This window comes from Stegodyphus dumicola, chromosome 11 (assembly GCF_044657685.1).
Source record: "Stegodyphus dumicola isolate Sdum_Otavi_A_Nest chromosome 11, ASM4465768v1".
Taxonomy (NCBI): Eukaryota; Metazoa; Arthropoda; class Arachnida; order Araneae; family Eresidae; genus Stegodyphus; species Stegodyphus dumicola.
Genome location: NC_140778.1, coordinates 143,151,755 through 143,176,219, shown reverse-complemented (window position 1 = coordinate 143,176,219; position 24,465 = coordinate 143,151,755). Strand labels below are relative to the sequence as shown.

The 24,465-nt window shown below is 35.0% G+C and overlaps 1 protein-coding gene across 2 annotated transcripts in view; it reads left to right on the top strand.

Annotated features, from left to right (window-relative positions):
* Positions 1–24,465, top strand: part of LOC118183171 (alpha-tocopherol transfer protein-like) — a 168,667-nt gene that overhangs the window by 97,010 nt on the left and 47,192 nt on the right. The window contains exons 5-6 of one of the 2 annotated variants that reach the window (XM_085827274.1): positions 1,947–2,010; positions 14,522–14,744. In XM_085827274.1, the coding sequence (XP_085683400.1) occupies positions 1,947–1,961 (15 nt within the window). In that variant the 3' untranslated portion in view covers positions 1,962–2,010; positions 14,522–14,744. Of the gene's footprint in view, positions 1–1,946; positions 2,011–14,521; positions 14,745–24,465 lie in introns of those variants that run through there. The other variant, XM_085827273.1, reaches the window with a different exon arrangement.

The following is a 24,465-nucleotide window of genomic DNA, read 5'->3' as shown; positions in this document are numbered from 1 at the left end:
TGATGGTTTCATTACTATTAGTGTTGGGAAGTGTTTTTTTGGCAATTAAATGTTTTGGAGGAACTACAAATCCTTCGTTATCAGTTGGTCTGGTTCGTTTTTTAGAGTCAGTTTTAGGATTTTCTTTTGGAGGATTTTGATTGGCTGAGGATGAGGGTGGATTTGTATTTTGGATTTTAGGGTTAGAATTTTGAGTGTTGGAGTCCGAATCAGGGGTTTTAGAGGTTTTTTTACATTCTTTGAAGAATTCCTCTTCAGTGGCAGGGAGGGTGAATAAATTTATGCCGAGTTTAGAACATAGGGTATGTAGGGAAAATAAAACTTTCTCACCCTCATCCTGTAACTGTTTGATCATCTGGTCCTTATTCGGAGTGTCCGTTCGCTGTAATCGCTGGATGTCGAAAATGAGGTCCGTGTGCCGATTCTTTAGAGAGTAAATCTGGATCGCACTCTTGGATAGCTCTAGCGCTGAAGGAGAGGCAGGTGGAGTAGTTGTAGATATATCCATTTCAGTTTGAATCATCAAAGGTGGTGGAGAAGAAGGTTGATTGCCAGCTGGCGGCGCCGTATTTAGGATACAATTCGCTTTGACATTACGGAGCTCAGAGCTCGTACGTCCATCGCTGTTAGCAGCCATCATTCAATCATGAACTGTCATGAACTCCTTGGCCACAACTAAGGCCAGGTGGTGGTCACTTTATTATGGAGGCACATAATAAACCAATAGGGGTGTGCGGAAAAATCTATGAAGGAACCAGCAGTTATAACCATGCCTTCTCCGGAATTTGAGCCTAGGCCTTGTTGTATCGCAGTCAGCTTCCCTAATCAATATATCGTGTGGGCGGTGACTTACAAATATAGAACTATTTAAATTTACGTGGTGTGAAATCGCCGCTTTCGTTAGATTTTGCGCATATATTTTTGCTGCAATTTGCTACGGCCCCTATAATGGAATTATACCACAAAATAGTACTTTTATTTGAATCGTGATGTTTTATACGATAAATAACACCAAGATTGAAAAATTCTTAAGCATACAAGTCTTGCACAATGAAAATATTTAAATTACCTTTGCAAACCTAACTTAACATACTATGTCACTTTATGTTTCTCTTTATATAAGTAATGTACAATTTTCATTATTTATAATATAATAAATTATGTTGATTTAGGGCCACTTTAACCCTGCAAGAAGTATAAATGTATACTTAAAACAAACAGTTTAAGAAATTGTGATTTTAAACATAGCATTAAGAAAATATCATCCAAATATAAAAAAAAAGTTGCTTTTTACTGATTCTTGAATTTTTTCAGTTTCGTTTCATTTCTTTCAAGTGAATTTGAAGGAATGTTTTGTACATAATTGTTCAAACATATATTTAGAAATCCTAACGACACTCATGTTTATTACCTTGTACAGCAAATTACATTTACAGCATCTTTTACACACATACTATATTACAAAAATAACTGAGATGAGCCTCAGTTATTTTTGTAAGAAGCTGATGGTGTAGATGAAATGCTTTTCGTACTTTTCAGATATAATAGTCTGGAAAAGTAAACATGCAACTGATATCAATGCCACCATATTTTCTGCTGGGTCTTTGAAACCTCCCAAATTTTACAGTATCAATATATACATAATTTGTTTCCACTAATGTTCCATTTTTTCCGCCAAGATGCAGAAATCTATGCAAACACTTTAGTTAGTTTCAATATTACTTGCACAATAAACAGCAATTGTATGTGAAAACTTCTGCAACAGTGTCTGAAACTGCAACCAATTTCACCGACCATTGGAAATAATTTCATTGATTAATACTTTTATGAACTTCTTTTACATCTGAAACTTCTGTAATAAACTGTTTTAGAGAGATGTATCGATAGGAATTAGAATGAAGCTGAAGAATAGACTTCAATTAAATTTTTTTTCTTTTATATTCCAGGATTTGCTGTACTGAAATATAGTAACTGCCTTCAGACATCTGATGAAAATCTGTACTCAAATTTGTGAGTATGAAATTCACACGTTAAAATTAATTTTGACCTAATTACTAAAAGTTCTTAATTCTATCGATGATAGCATATATAGTGTGAAAAAGAGCAAAAAATATTTACTGGCGTAAACATTTGAAATGACTTTTTTTTATTATCGTTGTTTAATCTCACTGATAACACCTACGCTAATTCAAATGAAACGCGAAACGCTGGCGAGAAATTACAATATGTTTACCATCATTTGTTGGCGATAAAAAGAAGCGGCGCATGCGCAGTTCGTTCAAAAGATTTTCTCATAGGGAGCCGTTCACAGCCATCCCTGTTTTGAGCCGCTAGTCTTGATCACTGTGCAGATGCCAATGCCAATGATTTGAAAATTACGGAGTGCCTATGGTTCAAAAACAGTGCAGACTTTGCACCATGGACCTTATAAGAGATAGACTAACCCAGTGGGCGGGGCGAGCGTCACCGACATGTCGGCAAGAAAGAGTACGGACGATCTGGTTTATTTTAACACTGAAACATATGGCGTTTGTATCACATAACTCTTTTTAATTATTAAATGTGATACGTTGTATAGTGATGAGATTATGAAAACCACAGTTTTTTCCAAATAGGATTTAATATATCTCATTAGAGCTCTTTTTACTGCATTTCGACATTCAGAGGTTAGCTTCGCTGGGCGACGCACGCATCCTGATTTGCTCTGTAAGTATTTTTGCTTTTTCTCCTCATGGCGGCCAAAAAAACCACCAGATCGTTTTTGGAATAGGCATGAAAGCGACAACGACATGGATCACGACTCAGATTATTCCAACTCATCTAAGAATAGCGGAAAATTAAAATTTAAAGATTTTCTAAAACCCTCCAGCTTAGAAACTAAATTGCAGCAGCCTAAAAGAATAAAGAAAAGTAGCTCCCCCAGCACTGCGGCTCCAAAAACCCAAGATTTTCGCGACACCGTGGAAAAGTATAAACATATTTTCCCTAACTTATTTCAAGGACTCGGAACTGAATTAGATAAAGATCCCAGATATCAAATACTCAGAAACGGAGCCCTAACTGAAATCTAAATAAATCCCAAGAGCGTATGATTGAACAATCGAACTTAATGGACACCGGATCGATGGACGAGAAAGATTACGCAGAAAATGTGAAAGAACACGAAGAATTAGTGGACTCCATCAGAGAAGTTTATAACAATTTAACAGTTCCAGAAGCAGATAATAATTCAGAACAAAATTGGTCAATTCGCTCAAAAACATGCAAACCTAATCTAAAACCTAGCGAAAAAGAAGAAATAGAACAACAGATTCGAACCTTTAAATGATGAAGAAAATAATGAAACTACTGAAGTTAAAACTAATCATAAATCTGAAATAAAAATCCCACCAATAGTCATCACGCAAGTTGAATTAGATTGGATTGATCTACAGAAAATCTTAAGTACTAAAATCCTAAAAAACGAATATGAAACCCAGATGAAAGCCAAAAAAGTTTATTTAAATACTTCCACTGAAGAGGATTACAACAGCGCCATCGAATTTCTAAAGAAATCATGCATAGAATTCCATACGTATCAACATTATTCCAAAACTAACATTAAAGTCATTCTAAAAAATATACCCAGAAGCATCTCAGAAACTGCAATATTTGAAGATCTAAAACTCAGAAAATTCCCAGTACTAAAAGTTAAACAGTTCACAAAGAGAATAGAAAGTGATATTATAAAAATACCCATATACTTCATTGAACTTGAAAGGAATAAATTAGGAGAAGCGATTTACAACTTAAATAATATTTTTAACTTCAATATCACTATTGAGAAATATGCACCTAAAACTAAAAGACCAATTCAATGCTTCAAGTGTCAGAGCTATGGACATTCACAGGCGAATTGCTATAAAAAAGAAATATGTTGTAAATGTTCCCAGAATCACAGATCTAATACTTGCTCTTTAAAACGTGAAGAAAAACCCATCTGCTATTTTTGCCGTGGGGAGCATGTATCGTCCTACCGTGGTTGCCCGATTTATAAAAAGCGTTTTCAAACTCCTAAACCTGCAGAGAAAACCCAAGAGATTCCAAATCTTAAAGATTTCCCAGCACTCGCATTTAAATCTGAAACTGAAATTAAAGAAATTCAAAGAAACATAACATACCATTCAGCGCCGTCTTTAAACAGCAGAAGATCCCAGCAGATAATGATAATCCAATATCCCAAGTTTTTTCAAATCCTAAAGTTTTCAAATTCATTCAAGATATGAACGATGTTGCAGTTAATATTAAATCCGCTAAACCCAGTACAGAAAAACTTTCTATCGGTTTCTTAGCAGTGAAGATTGCTCTTGATTTCGCAGAAGAGGAAAACTAAGTTCAAAATTTTACTTCTTGATGTTCCAATAGATGGCGACACCCATGCGACGATGTTTTCACCAGAAACTTTCCACTTTAAATAAAGTGGATTTACTTCTCACCTTCTCACTAGAGTGAGTTAGTCAGGGCAGGACCAGGGTGTCGCACGTGAAGGTTGTCTTAGCACGGCGCTCGGTTTTACGAAGTCGATTTGATTTTTCTTCTGCGATCAGTTGTTAGCACATAAAAGGTTGCTCACCGGTCTTAAGTGACCAAAGAGTAGTAAAAAGGCCTTAGTGCGATTTTACTGATTCTTTGCATCTATTTTTCCCTGATGACTGAACTGGTTTAAGGACTAAATCAACATGTCACTGGTCAAACTAATTTTCGCTCGATATGCGGAATTAACTTCCAAAGAGAAGGATTTACCTTTGACTGAGGATGAAAGAATTGATCTCGATTTTCTATTAAAGCTTCTCCCTAACCTATCGGATAAAGTACGTGCCAAATCGGTTCTAACCGGTTAGCGTCTTGTGAAATTGATTCCCATCATGCTGATGTCTCACAACACGATATGCATTGGACTGCTGTTACCAAAAGTACGAAACGTACTCTGAGTGATACTGAATCGGACCCTCCTGAGGTGCAAAACAAATTTGATGTTCTTGCGAACATAGCTGATGATGACTCCGCACTTACTGTCGAACAGTACACGCACAGTACCAGACATGAAGGTGATGTTAGCTTGAAACGAAATCCCAAACCGAAGGCTCCCAAAAGTTTAAAAATCTCGCCTAGTCAGGATATAGGTAGTAAAATTACACAAACACTGAGTTCTGAGTTTGCGGTCAGCAGCCACAGTAATGTGGCGCCATCTCGTGAAGGAACTGAGAAACAGGCTGCAGCGAGTAGGTCTGGAACCGAAAACGCAGCGCGACCACTCAGTTATCCAGATGAGGTCACGTGCCCGACTGGGCGAACTGACGCTCATATTCCCCAGGCTGGCGCAACTCAAATGAACACTATGGAGGAGAGACTTAGTGAAAATGCCACTAATGGTGAGGATAACAATAGTATGGACACGGACGCTAGTACGTCTAAACAAAATACAAGCTCAGATGAAAACATAGAAACGGAATTTGTGAAAAAGTCACGGATACCACCCATAACTATTAAAGTAGATTACCCTACTTGGAAAAACATAGCTAGGGCACTTAAACAGAGAAACATTGAGTTTAACTCTAATAAGAATAATAAAGGGATTAAAATTTTCATCAGAAACCCTGAACATTACAGGCAGACTGTTACTTATTTAAAAGACACGAAAGTGGAACATCACTCTTTCACGCTTCCTGAGGATAAAGACATAAAAGTTGTGATAAGAGGTCTTTTAAGAGATACAGATACGGTAGAAATACAAGAGGATTTAGGATACAAAGTTGAATCAGTTAAACAACTTACGCGCAGAAGAAATGGGGAGGTTATTAAACTTCCGCTATTTTTAGTTACTCTGCCTAAGAAACCCAAATCCAAAGATATACACAACGAAACTCACTTATGTGACCTAGAAATTAAAGTTGAAAATTATAAAGGTAGATCGGGCACGCTACAATGCTATAGGTGCCAAGGATTTCATCATACGCAAACTGGCTGTAACTATGCACCCAAGTGCGTGAGATGCGGAGAGGGACATTTGTCCTTTGAATGCCCTAATAAAAACTCTGACTTGCCACCATGTTGTGCGAACTGTAAACAATCTCACACCTCGAACTTTAGGGGTTGTGAGATGTTCCCTAAAAAGAAACAAGATAAGCCAAAAGTCTATACTAGTAGGGTTATAGAAAATAAATCATTTGCACAAGCCCTGTCTACTGGTTTGTATGCAGACACGATCAAGGAAGCAAAAACTGTTTTTGCACACCTGGCCGAGCTTGTATCGGTCATTAAGAGCTCCGGCTTTCTTTTAACACAGCAAATAGGACAAAATGCACCTACTCCTAAGGACAAAACTACCATAAATCAAGATCTTAATGGATAGGTACACCACACAAGGAGATCCCATAAAATTAGCATTCTGGAATGCTCATGCCATTCAGAACAAATTGACGGAATTTTTAAACTTCCTTAACAATCACAATATTGATATTGCCCTTGTAACAGAGACTTTTGCCACGCCATGCGTGCGTATAAATTTGCCTAATTACCGCACATATAGGTGCGATCGTTTGAGTCACCGTGGTGGGGGGGCCGCAATTTATGTGCGAAACTCGCTACAGTCCTGTTTGATTAGCCAAGATAGAAACGACGGACATGAGATGGTCGCAGTCTCAGTGTACTTACCGCAATATGGTAATTTGAATTTCATTTCATTTTATAATCCGCCCAGGAAACTACTGACGGAAAGTGTTCTTTCCAAACTTCTCTCTGACACTAATAAGTATATCCTAACGGGTGATCTCAACGCAAAGCACTCCGAGTGGGGGTGCCGTAAAACTAACCAAAATGGTAAGGTCCTCTATGAATTTATAAATAATCACCCAGTTGCCTTGCATGTTACTGAGGAGTATACGTATAGACCACAGAACCCAAGAAATGCAGACCTTCTTGATATTCTTCTGACAAATACTTCAATCCCTATTTATACTGAAGTAAAGCACGAATTGAGCTCTGACCATATACCGGTCATTGCTTACCTAGGCACTACTAAAGAGGCAGAAAATGAAATGATCCGCACGACTGATTGGAATAAGTTCCAGAAGTTTCTCAGTCAGAATCCGCCCATCATTGATACTCTGAACTCGCGGAAAGATATAGATGATGCAGTTGATACCCTCACTGATTCAATCAATAATGCTATTGAAAATGCCTCTAGACACGTGAGAAGAAATAATAACGCTGGCATTCTGCCACAGGAAATTAGAGAGATGATTAAGGACCGGAATAGGATGAGGAAAGTGTGGCACCTTACATGGAGCCCGTACGTTAAAAGAGATATGAACAAATTACATAAATTAATTAAAAAGAAAATAGATGAGCATAAGAGAGATGTATGGGAAGAAAAAATTCAGAATCTTAGTCCGAATGATGGCAGTCTCTGGACGTTCATGCGTAACTTGAAAAGGCAGCGTACGTGCAATAAGCCGATTTATACTGAAAACTCTATTGCTCTCAACAATAAAGACAAATCGACGGTCCTTGCGGACCATTTAGAAGAGCAGTTCAGACCTAACATGACGCCCATGGACATTAATTTTGTCAATGAGGCATGCTACTTTGTTAGAGATTGGCTTAACGCCCACACTGCTAAGAGGTACATGGCCACTGCTACCCCCAGTGAGATCAAAGAAATCACAAAGAAGCTTAAAGTCAAAAAGGCCCCTGGCATAGACGGTATTAATAATCACGCACTTAGAAATCTGCCCTGCAATGTTGTGACAAAATTCACGAGTATTATCAATGCGTGTCTTAGTCAATGCTATTTTCCCACAAAATGGAAAATCGCAAAAGTTATTTTATTGCCTAAGCCCGGCAAGGATAACACTAAGCCAGATGGGTACAGGCCCATTAGCTTGCTTCCGGGACTAGGAAAGGTCTTTGAGAGATTAATCTACAGCAGATTGAAAAACTATATTGAATTACTGCCTCCGGAACAATTTGGTTTCCGGAGAAAGCTTTCAACAACGAAGCAGCTGGTTCGGCTCGTCGAGTTTTGTGGGGATGCGCTTCACAAGAAACAAAATGTCGCCTTACTCATGCTAGACGTGGCGAAGGCATTCGACCGCGTCTGGCATGAGGGGCTTATTTATAAACTTATAAATCTCCCTATGGATAGAGAGCTGATTGAGCTAATTATGTCTTTCATCACTAATACGAAATTCACTGTGGCTATTGGAAAGGACATCTCCAGTTTACGCACCATGAATGCAGGCGTCCCACAGGGGTCAATTTTTGGGCCCGTCCTGTATTTATTTTATGTTCATGACTTCCCTAGGGCTCACATTGGCAGAAATTACTTTCTTGGGTGCTATGCGGACGATACGGCATTAGCCGTAAAGTCCGCAAAAGCACACCATGCAATCAAGAAATTACAGGAGCTTCTACCAGTGGTAGAAAAGTGGTGTAAGACTTGGAGAATTGCTATTAATGCCAGCAAGTCGCAATTATTATTGATAAGGAGGAAAAATACACAGTTGACTATTAACAGTAAGCTCTTCTTATTCTCTGAAGAGATTCCTAGAGTTAGTAAGGCGAAATATTTAGGAGTAATGCTAAATGAAAGATTAAAATGGGGAGATCATATAACAGAGGTCAGAAAAAAAATTTTCACTGTTGTGAATAGTCTCATCCCTATATTGGGTAATTATTCTAGCTTAGACCTCAGGAAAAAGAGGCTAGTTTATATCACGGCAATTAGGCCATTGATGACTTATGCGTCGCCGGCCTGGTGCACGGCTACCAAGGAGGATATAAAAAGACTTCAAATCATGCAAAACAAAGTCTTAAGGCTTATCACCCATGCTCACTTTTTTGTGAGCAATGCTACACTGCACTGTGACTTAAAACTGGACACTCTAGAAGAGCACCTGAATAAGATCAACAGGAAATTCTTCAAGAAAGCTCTGAACTGTGACCATATGAGAAATTTTGATATCTTTACCTACGAAATATTGAATGAGGACGCCAAACTGCGCCCACTTGCGGCCCACCTTATCAGGAACCCGAACTTTCCCACCTAGTGCCCACCTGTAAATGATGTACCCAATGTGTTTATTAGCATTCTTGATTTTGTATTTTACTCATTTATTGTACTGTGTATTTCTTAAATTCTCTAGTTTTATTCACATTCTACACTCATTTTATGACTCCCACTTAGTCATGCCTTTACCGCACCGGTTACTTGCTTGTGAGCTCTTGCGTTGCTGGTCTTCCTATTCTTTATCCGTCTTTCTCCTCCTTACTGCGGACATTATGTGAAGATAGTTCTATGTTATTGTGCCCATCCGGCATAAATTTGATTGAGCCAGATAAACTACTGATCTCAGTGGTATTCTGGCTATAAGTTATCAGTCAGTCAGTCAGTCCTTCTCACTAAGACGTACCCCGCAGGGTAAATAATGGGTTTTCATCCGCAGACCCGTTGGCGCCGTTGCATTTTTACTCGCCAAGCTGAGCCGAGCCGTAAACGTGGTTTTTAGTGTATGTAAATTCAAGTTAGCAGACAATGGTAGTAAAAATTCACAGATAATAAGTATGTAGATATAAAACTAACAGGTTAGTTTTAGGTTAAACGTGATATACGAAAATAAATTTGTATTAAATTCAAGTTAGCACAGAAAACAATATATTAAGCATAACGGGAAGTAGAAATTCATTTAAAAAATAAAAATTAGTATTGTTATACTTACGTTTACATTATACTTCTATGTATTTTCTCTAATTCATATAGAATACTAATATTTCTATTACAAGTGTCATTTTTTATTATTAAGTACTTAGCCTGTTGATTGATGTATTTCGGTAAGAGCCATGCCCATGTAATAAATTAATGAATGCATGACCTTTAATACATCCATTTTACATAGTTTTCAGTATTTTTTTTTTCAAGTTACTTGCATACAGCTTAAAGCATTTTACGTTGCAACAAATACCTGTCCTTTTTCATAATATATTTCACAATACAAATAACCTTCAACAGTAATAAATTTTTCTTCAGTAGCATTGTTAAGTTAATAAAACTAGAACTTTATACATTTAAAAATTATTTTAGGATTTGGAAACCTCATGGCATCTGTAATTCCCAGTGCTTCTAGCTTCCACAAGTTTTCTATGTCATTGCTGTGAGTCAACATCGACGTTACGGTTGAAGACATGGACAAGGAGTTTCTTTCTGAAACGTTATCTTTTATCTTTCCCATGATTGTCCATCCAAGTAATGATTCCACAGCAGTCAGCCCATTTTCTAATTTCTGAATTCTTCCGGTTAATAGAACACCTGCGACGTCAGCTCCAATAAGAACTTCTATTTTCAAATCCTTTTTTCCTACCTCAGATGCATGGATATTCTTCTTCTGTCCATGGTCCAGGCTGTAAACTGATTACTGGTCCACAAATCTCCGACTGTTCCAAAAAGATTAGTCGTCTAGAAAAATCACCTCTTAGGCTTCTAACGTTCACTTCATAGCGTTTGTGAATTTCTCTCTTTGTTGTTACTCCTCCAAAAAGTGCATGGATTAAAGATTCAAATCCAATTGTGTGGCACCCTATGTCTACAGCAGTCTACTTTAATATGTATGAACGTTGCGATCCTGTATCGATAAGTGCCCTTACTGTCTTCTGCTTTTTGTTTGCGTCTATATTAATTAATAGTGTTTGAAGAAACACTTCATCTAGGAAATTAGTGTTCGCAAGTGATACGTTTTGTGTTTCCTCTTCTTTATTCTTTTCAACATCATTGCTCTTTTGATTGGTGGGCAAATCCGGACACATGACACCCCAATGTCTTTTCGAGCATATCAAACATCGTACATTTGTCTTGCATTGCTTGGCCCTGTGTCCAAATTTGAGGCAGAAGAAGCAACCCTTCTTTTTCTTAATTTCATCATTCTTTTGCCTCAGAGACATCTTCTGAGCAACAAAGCAATCTCGACTTTCATGAAATTTTTCACAAAATATGCAAGAATTCTTCTCACTATAATTGGTTGCTTTATTTTGGCCTGAGAATAAATCATTTGCTGTAGGCACGAAATGTTCACTCTGGTACCTTTTATCTCTTCTACTTTCTTTCTTGGCACCCGAATCAATTAATTTAAATCCAGCTTTTGCCAAAGAAATTCTCTGCTCTCCTTCCACTTCATTCTTTAAAAACAATAATAATTGTTTCAATTTCTCAGAGTGAGAATTTTCTGCTGTAATTATTGATGCATAATTTCTAATCCAAACTCGTAAAATTTCCTCAGGAATGCAAGATTCCACGAGCGGAAACAGCATTGCAGCGTATTTATCGCTTGTCATTCCTATTGACTCCAACGAACGTAAATACGACTCTAACTTGTCATACAGTTCTGATATACTGCATTTTCCCTATTGAGCAGTGACATTTTTAATAATCAAACCTAATAATTCCCGAATATAGAATTCTACCAACAATTCTTCCCTGCCGAACCTATTTTTTAAGTTTTCTATAACTTTTTCATAATTTTCGGCAGTTGCAGGGAAGCTGTTTACAATACCCGTGGTCTCGTACGGGGTACGGTCGCTTGAACGAGATAATGCATCTTATCCTCGTTTTGAATTTCTTTATCTTCATGTATTCGCCGAAATTGTCCCCAAAACGGTAACCAATCTTTAATTTCGCCACCGAATTGTTTTAACTCTATTTTAGGTAATTTCAGTTTCCGTTTGTTCGAATTCAGTGGAATACTGCTAGTAGATTGTATCATTTAGCGATTGAAGAATAATTCCGTTTTTACACGTATTAAATCTAATTTTTCTGTGTATTCTTCAATTTTCGCCCATTCATTTTCAAACCGATCATTTGAAGAAAATTCTGAATTTAATATTTGAGTATCAAATGCAGTAAGTTCAACAGATAAACGTTCTAAAGTAACAAGTTTCGTTTTTATAAATTCTTCATCGGGAATTTCCTTTTCTAATTCCTGCAAAATTGCATTAATTGTTCTCGTAAAAGACGCTCTGACAGGTTTTCGTTTCTCAATTAACGATTCCATTTCAATAAAAATAAATTCAATAAAGTCAAATAGAATTAAATTCGATAAAACCAATAAAATTACCTTGACTTGTTTTACCGATCACTTCCGTCGTCACCAAAATTGTTCGAGATCTGCAAGAACTACCCGTTCTCTTAATAAACTTAAAATAAAATAACTTTACATATAAAATTCTAAAGCATCATCTTTATTTTCAAAATCGTAGAACTTCAAGAAACTACAACAAAGATCAGATAGTTGCCACTCTTCCAGTGACAAACTATGAAAAGAAAAATAACAACTGAGGCTGGGTTCTAACAAGCATATTTTAAAAATAAAGCCATATTTCCTAAAACAAAAAGTCTTAGCTCTATTAATTACATATATGGATTGATAGAGGATATATGGATTAACGGATTCGACATGAATCTGTATTACTTCAAGTGTTACCACAAAACAATCAACCAGGTAGACATAAATTCATACACAGCATACTGATACATCACACTAATAACAATGAGATATGCGCTTTAAATTTTTGAAGCTAGTACAGGCAGCATTCAAATGTTTCTGGATCAAATATAACAAATACGAGATCTGAAAATTAATAAATTTCGTAAAAACGCTAATCCAATTAACATCTCTTATAAAATATATACGTGAATTCATTCTTAAATTTTAATTGCATTAAATTCATATATATATATATATATACAGTGTCTCACAAAAGTGATGGAACACTTGTGCTTTACAAAAGGAAACTGTAGTAAAATAAATAAAAAAAAAACATGTAAAATTTTTTTGTGGGTGTGTTTCATACTTAAATTTAGTAAGAATTATTACATAACATACATTTTCTCAAAATATTAAAATATTAATTTAATAAAAATACGATTGTTTAGAACGGAGCAAAAAATGGCTCATATAAGTCATGTGACACTTACTTTTCCATCAAATATTTATCCAAAAATTTTACTTTTTAAAAGGTTTTTAATATTTTGTTGGATTTTCTTTTACTTTTAAAACATGATTTAATCTTCTTGGGATTGATTCGACTAATTTTTTTATGATTTCTGGAGCGATTTTACCCCATTCTTCTTGAAGCACCGATTTTAATTGTTGTTTTGAAGAAATGGTGTGTTTGCGAATTCTTGATTCCAATTCTTGCCAAATATTCTCTATGGGATTTAAGTCTGGAGATTGTGGTGGTGTTTTTATTATTTCAGGACAGTTATACAGCAGCCAGAGTCTAACGTTCAAAGCAGTGTGCTTAGGGTCATTGTCCTGGTAGAATTTAAAATTGTTATGAAGGTTCAATTTTCGTGCTGAAGATTTCAAATTTTGATTTCAAATTTCAATATACTTGTATTGATCCATTATACTGTCAATAAAAACGAGATTACCAACTCCAGTGGACGACATGCACCCCCATACCATAACTCCTTCTCCACCATGTTTTACTGTTGGCACCAAGTTCTGTTTGCGAAATTCTTCCCTGGGTTTTCTCCACACCAAGATTCTACCATCAGAACCAAATATATTAAATTTACTCTCATCAGCAAATATAACTTCATTCCAGTAATCAGAATTCTTATTTATGTTGGATTTTGCGAAAGCCAGTCTGAGTTTTTTATTCTTTTCACTTACGAAGAATTTTTTCCTGGCTGCTCTACCGTGATATCCAGCAGATCGAATTACTCTTCCAATAGTCTCAGGATTAACAATTACTCCATATAATGCTTGTAAATCAGCAGCAACTTTAGGAGCACTCATTCTTGTATTTTTTTAATATTTCGAACGATATTTCGCTTTATCCATTGGATAGCTTTGATGGTCGGCCAGGTCATATGATTCTTTTTATATCGTTTAATGATATTGAAAACTGTTGAATGACTCAAGTTAACTGTTTCAGAAGTTTCTCTAATAGATTTTCCATGTTCAATATGCAAATTAATAACTAAATTTCGAATTTCAGGCAAAGTTTCTTTTCGTTTAGCATTCATGGCTGCACAGAGCTAAAAAACACAAAATTTCCAAAACAAACTGGAGAGAAATACTGCAGACGATTTTATAAATTATTGCCAATTGCTTCTGAGTAAAAAAAAAAACCCAAAAAAATATTTTTATTGTAGTACGTAGTAGTATCTAATGGTGTCCCATCACTTATGTGAGCCATTTTTTGTTCCGTTCTGAACAATTGTATTTTTATTAAATTAATATTTTAATATTTTGAGGTAATGTATCTTATGTAATAATTATTACTAAATTTAAATATGAAACACACCCACAAAAAATTTTTACATGTTTTTCAAATTTATTTTATTACAGTTTCCTTTTGTAAAGCCCAAATGTCCCATCACTTTTGTGAGACACTGTATATATGATAGGTTAAAATATCATTTATGCAGAAAACAGAGATTATCTCCAGTCTGATTAAAAAAATTATGATATTTTTATTTCAGAAAGACGAAAAAATGATATGAAGCTGAACACACATTAAGAAGCTTTTTTTTAAGCTGAGCGAAAGAAACATATCAAAAGAATTTTAGAGCTTTAAAATTTTACGTGATGATGGCTTTTGTTTAAGAAATTGTGTATTATGTATTTGTATTAAATCTGTATTACATGAAACTGATGGAAATGCTATCCGTCCTACAGTTATATGTTGCGAATAATCATTTAAATACAATCGTAAACATTTTTTTAAAAGGAAGAAAACTTTGCAGTATAGCACGTAACCAAAGAATCTGTAATCCTTAGAGATGCTTTGCCTAACAATATACCAACCATCCTATGTTACTATTAGTTACAGCGGCACGTTTTAATAAAATACACTTTTTGTTAATAACGAGCAATATTACAAATAGAAAATTATATAGCACAAGTGTAGCAGAATGCGAGCGCGACCTAGTGATGAATTTCGTGAAAGCCACTGAAAACTCGGAACCGGAATTTCCTTGAGCATAAGTTGGCATTAAAGGAGTTTCTATGCATATTTTTTGCCAGAATAGCGACGCAGAGATAGAAGATTTCGGGTTGATTACACGGATGATATTTTTTTTTTTTTTTTTTTTTTTGTTGTATTCAAGGCTGACTCCATTCCGCGAAGAATCTGCCTTACTTTTAAAAGGTTCGATCAAACCCTATAGGACACCAAGACTTGGAATAAATAACTTTCACTCAAGATATTTTTACTACCATACCTCTGACTACTAATTTTTTTATCCTAATTTCTAATCCAGCTTTCCCACAACCTTAAGCCACGCCCCATTTTGTAAGCACTCTTCCATCAGTAAGTACTTAAAATCTTCAGGCTAATTAAATATAAATTCAATGATCTTTCTCCTCTATACGAACCCAGTTTGTCTAGAAATTCTTAAAAGGAGGCATCCCTCACCTTAGGCACACAGCCCCGAGGCTTTGCCTTAATCACATAAACACGAGCCTTCTGACAAGCGGAATAGTCCTTACAAGATGGGGCGTAGCTAAAGGGCGAGCGTCGATAAAATTGTCCCAAAATAACTGCTACATTTGTGAAAATTAAAAACTGAGAATGCAAACCTGCTATGCACATGGACTTTATAAGAAATAGACTAACCCAAACACTTTTTCTTCCTCGTCTGAGCCTCATTGCCGGCTGTCACCTTGATCACATCCGGAGGAGTAGGGACGACTTGCAGAAATTTAACATTGGTTGCCTATTGCAGCGTGTATAATTGTCAAGAAAAAGCTGGTTGTAGCGCCTCATTTCACAAATTAGAATTTCTACATAGTTTTATTTTTGAAATTGAGATTGATTTTTAAAAATTTAGCGTATTTATCAAGCATAATTAATGTTCCGAATAATTATAAAGCTACTGCATGCTTTCAGGGCTGGATATTTATTTAGCTTTTCCTATGCTGTAAGGAAATTTGTAACTACTTCTTTTAGAAAATAATATTTTAAATCTAAACTAATAGAACATTTCAAATATGCAATTTTCTCTTGCAATTTTTATGCTTTTTATTCGTGTAAATAAGTAAAAACTACTAATATATTTAAAAACGAATTTTTGAAAATTTTGTTTAAAATTCCAAATTGTGCTGCTTTTTTAAAATTATAGATGAATATTATAGCACAATTTCTATAAAGGAATTTTATTTCAATTATATTTCGTCATACATCATAGTGATAAACACTTTTGACTTCTTAAAAATTTTTATACATTTAATTTTATATTAAAATTGCATTTAACCCTAGTAATTAATTTTGCTTGTATTTTATAGTAATTATCTTTTAAATTTATTTTTAATTCTGCATAGGATTTTTTTTACTGTTAATTTAATTTATTAACTCAAAGGGGCGGTAGCCTGGAAAGGCTGTTAGTTTCGAAGCGGCATTTTGCGCTGTTTTACTATAAATGTCCGTGTCTCCTTCCAAATTGTTGCTACGAAATATTATCGCTCTGTATTATATGTAAAGAAATTAAATAATGAACAAAAGATGACAGTATCTAGAGCCATCAAATTTTGAATAATGTAATCCTCCACCCGAACATAGGCATCTGGACGGTCGAATTTCATATTAGTTTTACTCTATTTCGTATTTTGTAAAACTTTAACGAACTTTTGATTAACAAACTCAACGAGTTCAGTGCAAGCACTGTACGGAAAATAACAGTTTTATCTCCAGTGCAGAAAGGCTAAAGATATGCTGCTTTCAAATGTATATGATTTACGGGCGAAGAACATAATATTCAATAAACACGGGTAACACATAAAACTTTAAAAAAAGGTTCCTTTTGGGCGTAATATAAAATATGAGTGCTTCTAGATTTTATTTTGTTTTTTTCCCCTTCATTACACTCAGAAAATTTTATGCTCCGAATTTTATGAATTATTAAAATAACTAATCCACTTTAATGCTAATAATTTAATGATCATATAATCAAATAAATGTAATCGTTTTTTAATGTTATTACAGTTTGGAAAATCACTGCCTGAAAATGTTCATTAAAATTTTAAAAAAATTATCTGATCTTGTTTAATTTTGCTTTATTTATTTCAAAGCATCGCGTCTTATTTAATTTTACTTTATTTTTACGCGAAATTAAGTTCATAAATTTTGTGCTTAGAGTTTTTACCGTTTTACCAAAGTAAAGATTTTGTTCAAGAATTAGGCGTGAAAAAATGCGCGAATTGCAGTAAAAAGTGCTTTAATGAGATATAATCAATCCTATTTGAAAAAAAAAAAACTGTGACTTTCATAATCTCATCACTATACAACGTATCACATTTAATAATTAAAAAGAGTTATGTGATACAAACGCCATAGGTTTCCGTGTTAAAGTAAACCAGATCGTCCCTACTCTTTCTTGCCGACATGTGGGTGACGCACGCCCCGCCCACTGGGTTAGTCTAGCTCTTACAAGGTCCATGACCTCCTGGCGTTTATCAAGAGTTTAAAGCTGTGTGACTCCCATTTTTTCCTCCATATTGACGGACATAAAATCTTGCATCAAACTTCGATATGGATAATACATGTTCAACAGCCAGTGAAAGTGAAACTTCACCTAATTTTCTTATTCATCTTAACCCGGGTTCCTCAACTTCCTGTACCTCGGCCAGGTCCGGTACATCACAGAGGGTGAAATTCTCGCCAACACGTTCCGTAGCCAAATCCCTTGGCGAATTTTCCCTCTTCTTTCTAGGGGCGTCTATATCAAATTACAAAGCAGGTAGACTTTGAGTGTAGATAGTTTTTACACTTGTGAAACGTTTCAATGTACTGCAAATTGTGTTTTTTATCATTTTACTTATCAATTATTGCTTATCAGAAAAACAATTTTTATGAAATTTTAAAAATGCCTTACAATACATCCTGCAAGAGGTTGCGCAACGAGAGCTCCAGTCAACGAAAGTGCTTTTGATCCCTACTAATAGATAGCGCCTCATTTGTTCAAAGTTTACTTATTCTACGGACGGCGGCACGGGTGCCTCCGTCGCTAGTAATCTCTGAGTTCTAGCACAGCATGTGTACAAGTACTTCCATATTATTGAATACAACTTACTCGATTCTTCAAGCACTTAAAAGTCAAGTATCATATATTGGGAAAGGCCGTTAATGTTCGATTGCATCTTACTAAGACATAGGCATATTAATTATCAATGTATTAATTACATTATTCCATAGAAATATAATTATTAATATATTCATTACATTATTCCATACAAATATAATTATACTTACACACACATATTGCATTGTATTCCTCAAAAGTCCTATAACATCGGCAAGTCTTTTTTCCATTTTCATCGAAAATACAGTCACCGTTTACTCCGCAGTCGCATGCTAAGAATATAAAATACTTTGAAATATTTTTATTTATATTATTTATTTTGCAGTCTTTGCAAAATCTGGATGTAGCGGCCCATGCCAACTCAGCCTTGATTTCCTCTACAGACGAGTCATCAGGCAACCCCTGAATAACCACTTTAAGCGGTGTATCGACCGGGGTCCCACATCCGGTCTTGGGGCAGAAAATCGGAGGAAGTCGTTCACTGTTATGATCAGTCTTAGCATTAGAAACGAACATAAGATCTTTATCAGCTTTCTCGGAATTATCAGCACAGTCCATAGCCACTGGATCAGGAACTGTAGCGAGAGCTTCAAAACAATTCGACGTTACTACTTTGGAAACCTCAATAGTAGCGGCAGTCTTCTTCGTAGGGGGTTTCAACTGTTCCTTAACAGGAGCATCGAAAGTCTTAGCAGTCTTCGTAGGCGTTTGCCATTCATCATCTGTAGATTTATCTGATATGAGAAACTGCTCCAAATGAATAGATTTTCTTCTCCATAAGGACAAGGAAAATCTCCGCTTTCCTTAGCGCTGACTTCATAGGCCTGCCGTTTCGTAATTGTTCTTGCAAAACATCCACATTGTTAAGAGCTTCGTATATCTCTTTATTTGCAGGATCATCCAAAGCATGACCAAATTTCTTTAAAACAGCATACGACTGGTCCACAAGGACCGAACGATGTTCATCAGGCATAGCGAAAATGCACGAGGCAAGGGACGTACTTCGAAATATTCATGTGGTTAAAACCAGAGAAGCGTCAGAGACAGACAACCTTCACTTATGAAAGCCACACCTCGACTGAAGATGGCTGTCATGAATTACGGTGAATTACAGTAGTCTGAAGTATTCGGCCTATCGGCCTTTACTCGAAAAATTGGTATCCCTACTGGGCAGTCTCAGTGAAAATCTTAAACAGTACAATTTGTACGTCTTCCTTGGCAAAGCAATAGATGACGGCGAGACTTAGCGAGATTAAACACAACACCTAGCGCATTCTGTTTGATTGAACATGCAGAGTAGTCAGGTGAAGAATAATGACTTCCAATATCATTAAAAATTGTCCGAGTAATAAAGTTTTTGTATTTTTCGTAGGATAAATATTCAAAGTTCATGGAAAAATACCAAAATTTTAAAAAAGATGAAGTAGAATTAATGAAATAAAAATTGTGGGCAGGACTTATTTACGACACGTTACGATCAGTGCTATGATGTCCAATAGTCATCTGACGAAAACACAGTCTGAGTAAATTGAGCAAAGATTATTTACAATACGATACGATTTCAGTAAAACTTGAACTTCTGGGATATATATTAGCAATTTGAGCTAAAAGATTTAACAAAGATTATTTACAACACGTTACGAGTTCTAATTAAACTTGATCTTCTGGGATAGGTAACAGGATAAATAACGAAATTTCTTGAGTAAATATATTCAAATGCGTACATAGATGTTTGACTACTTCCGATTATTATTATAGAAAATTGTCCTAGGACGTTTATTTGATCACATCCGAAGGAGTAGGGATGACTTGCAGAAATTTAACAGTGATTATCTATTGCTGCGTCTATAATTGTCAAAAAAAGCTGGTTGTAGTGCCCCATTTCACAAATTAGAATTTCTCCATACTTTTATTTTCGAAATTGAGGTTGATTTTTAAAAATTTAGCATATTTATCAAGCATAATTAGTGTTCCAAATAATTATAAAGCTATTGCATGCTTTCAGAACTGGATTATTTATTTATTTATTTTATTTTATTATTTTTTATTTTTTTTTAGCTTTTCCTATGCTGTTAGGAAATTTGTAACTACTTCTTTTAGAAAATAATATTTTAAACCTGAACTAATAGAAAATTTCAAACAAGCAAGTTTTTCTTGCAATTTTTATGTTTTTTATTGGTGTAAATAAGTAAAAAGTACTAAAATATTTAAAAACGAATTTTTGAAAATTTTGTTTAAAATTCTAAATTGTGCTGCTTTTTTAAATTTGTAGATGAATATTATAGCACAATTTCTATAAAGGAATTTTATTTCTATTATATTTTATAATACATCATAGTGATAAACCCTTTTGACTCCTTAATAATATTTATACATTTAATTCTGATATTTAAATTGTATTTAACCGTAATAATTAATTTTGCTCGTATTTCATAGTGATTATATTTTAAATTTATTTTTAGTTCTGAATAAGATTTTTTTTTATTTACTGTTAATTTAATTTATTATCCCAAAGGGGCAGTAGCCTAGAAAGGCTGTTAGTTTCGAAGCGGCATTTTGCGCTGTTTTACTATAAATGTCCGTGTCTCCTTGCAAACTGTTGTTACCAAATATTATCTCCCTACTATATTTAAAGAAATTAAATAATGAAGAATCTGCGTGAATACATGTATCTTTCTCACCCTGTGACAAAAACAACAGTATCTAGAGCCATCAAATTTTGAATAATGTCAAACACCCGAACATGGGCATCTGGACATTTGAATAATGTCTACACCGGAACATGGGCATCTGGACACCTGAATTTCGAATTTGTTTTAATCTATTTCATATTTGTAAAACTTTAACGAATTTTTGATTAAGAAACTCAACAAGTTCAGACAGAGTACTGTACAGAAAATAACAGTTTTATCTCCAGTCCGGAAATTCTAAAGATATGCTGTTTTCAAATATATGTGGTTTACCGGCGAAGAACATGATATTCAATAAATATAGGTAACACACAAAACGATAAAAAAAGGTTCCTTTTGGGCGTAATATATCTTAATGCTTCTAGATTTTATTTTACCTTTTTTTTTCCCTTCATTACACTCAGAAAATTTTATGCTCCAAATTTTATAAATTACTAAAATAAATATTCCACTTTAATGTTAATAAGTTAATTATGATATAAATAAAATAAATGATTGTTTTGTAATATTATTATAATTTTGAAAATCACTGCCTGAAAATGGTCATTAAACTTTTTTAAAAAATGTTTTCAGATCTTGTTTAATTTTACCTAATTTATTTGAAAGCATCACGTACTATCGATCTTATTTATTTTTACTTTATTTGTACGCAAAATTCAGTTCATAAATTTTGTGTCTAGACTTTTTATCGTTTTACCGAAGTAAAGATGTTTGTACAAGAATTACGCGTGAAAAAATACGCGAAATGCAGTAAAAAGTGCTTTAATGAAATATATTAAATGTTTGAAAAAAAACTGTGACGTTCATAATCTCATCACTATACAACGTATCACATTTAATAATTAAAAAGAGTTATGTGATACAAACGCCATAGGTTTCGGTGTTAAAGTAAACCAGATCGTCCCTACTCTTTCTTGCCGACATGTCGGTGACGCGCGCCCCGCCCACTGGGTTGGTCTATCTCTTATAAGGTCCATGTTTAAGTTACATTCGTAGCTTAAACGTAGTGACATTGTGTTTTAATTCCTTAAATTAATGAACTCTGTGTTTTTGACCAAAGTCGTTATTTTGTGCACGTAAATTATATTAACTTTATGAACTTTTAGTGTTTGACCAAAATCGTTTCGTATAATTGAATACTCTTATGAACTTTGTGTTTTTGACCGAACTGAAATGGAACTTTGACGTTCTTGGTGCTTGTTTAAGATTTTTACTGATTATTAGAAGGTAAACTTAAAACTTCTTTTATTTTGAAATAAGTGCTCTCAATAATGAACGCTATTTAACTCCGAACTACTTCTTAGCAGTGACAGAATGCGACCACTTTTGTTTGCTTTACTATTTAAGATCTATGAAAACATTTGCTTCCCGACGATCAGACAACTCCAAACCTTAGTTTTTTAATGCTTTCCACGCCTCCGGGTGACTAATGTACCAATAGTATATCTTTTATTTGATATAAATATGAAAGGCCTAAGGCATAGTTGATCTATTAGTAGAAACTCCCTGTAGTTGAAACCGAAAGCGAGTGACTGTAAAGGTAACACAATTTTCCAAAAAGAATGATGACCAGAAAACTCTTTTTCCAATATATTTTCTATTTTTATTTTTTTCCAATATATTTTCTTTTCTCAATATATATCTATAGAAACTCTTCAGACGAAGTTATTTCATAGTTTAAACAATATTTTTCATTTTAATGTAGTAATAGAAAAGTACACACCCAGGAAGCCCACCAGCGGCCGATTGGTAAAGTCCCTGAACTCTGGTAGTTCGGTCCGAGGTTCGAATCCCGCGAACGGGCTGGCTGCATGGGTGTTTTCGTGGTTTTCCCCATGTGTAACGTGTATACGAGCCAGTTCCCCTTAGAAAGTCCTCCAAGAAGGCATCCCTCCCTTTAGGCATAATTAAATACACCAACACCACCAACACACACCCAGGAAACGCCCAGTTCAGTGTTTCAATTGTCAAGAATTCCGCAATTCTCAGTCAAATTGCTATAAACCAGTTAGATGTTGCAAATGAACACAAAACCATGGCAGTAATAAATGCACTTTAAAAGATAACGAACAGACTAAATGCAAAGAACACAGCTCCCTGAAATGCAAATATGTGATTGCTTTCTACGGCGATCTACGTGTTTGCTCCCGCGTTTACAGCTATGATCGCCGAAGTCGAATTTAATGTGTATACTGTAATATGAAAATGAATGACTTGTGATGTAATATATAATCTCTTCTACTACACCGTATAAATAGTATACTAAAATATATAGTGACATTATCGCTTTATAGAGAACACAATAAAACTCTTTTACTACACTGTACCGTGGCGTAACTGTAACTTTGATTTTACAGGGGCGGGGCTTCATAATATACAGTTCAAAAGCGCGAAATATTTAATTACCATATGATAAAACGGGACAAAAAAGTGGCATGAGGTAATATTACCAGCCTAAATGGAAATATATAGAAATCGATCTGTGAAAGAGAAATAAATTTGAAGATAAAGAAAACGAATATAGAATATGACATACAAATTCCAAAGGCTGTGTTTAGCGTATGGGCGGAGTCCATTCTCTATTTGGATATTTCATATTTGAGATGATCGTATATTGTCATGATAACATCATTGACTGCTATAGCGAACAATGTATATAATTGTGCACAGAGAATATCGGAAAAGCAGTATGAAGAGTTCAGGAATTTAATTAAACATATACCTTGTATTATACCACAATTAAATCCGTAAGATACTCGTATAAAGAGACCTTAAGACATGCTTTGAAGTCTTGCGCAGCGTAACCGGCTTAGTACATGAAATGCCATAAAGGCTCTGAACATAAAGTAGTCTGAACAGCTTGACTGAGAAGGTGATAATGCTTTTTATTAAAAATCAAACAGTTTTATAAAGTTATGTTTCATGAATATTACCAAAATTCATTGCAACATACGCAAGGGAAAAAATTAGTAAATAGTCGCGAGTATGGAAGTAAAACGTCTTGTGTGACATCTATTTATTTCCACGCAGTACTGTCTTTGCCTGGTCGGTTCGAATAAATTAAAAGCGAGGCAGATTCTTCGCGCAATGGAGTCTGTCTTGAATGTAAAAGACACATGTTTACAGCCCCGTGTCATCAACCCGAAATCTTTTAATTCTGCAACTATATTCGGCCAAAGAATATGTATGGTTAAGATAGCCAATACGAATGATTATAAGCTACCGATAGCCTATAGTTCAAAACCATCAAAAATTATCCAAGTAAGCAGAAAGGGGAAAATTGCATAATTGGTTCTTCTCCGCAGAAGCGGCTGCTTACCAACATAGAGAAAAACATCAGCGCATGCGCGAAACGTTTGTCGCCGAGTCTCGAAGCGGAGGTTGAGGTTCGGTCGCGTTTATGAAGAGTCCGTAAAACGAAAATCTTTTAAAATTAATTTAAACTAAGAGGAAAAGAAAGTATTTTTTAGATGAATGTAATAACGCAATCCATCGCATAAAAAGATTAACATTTCTTTATCCATTAGGAAGCTTAGCCGCCTGGCTACTCAATAAATGTTTACACTTGGAACCGCTCAGATCCAACAGCAGCGGCATCTAGTGATCGCGACATTTTTCTACTAAGCAGTTTCACATCCTTCGCTGCACTCCGTGATT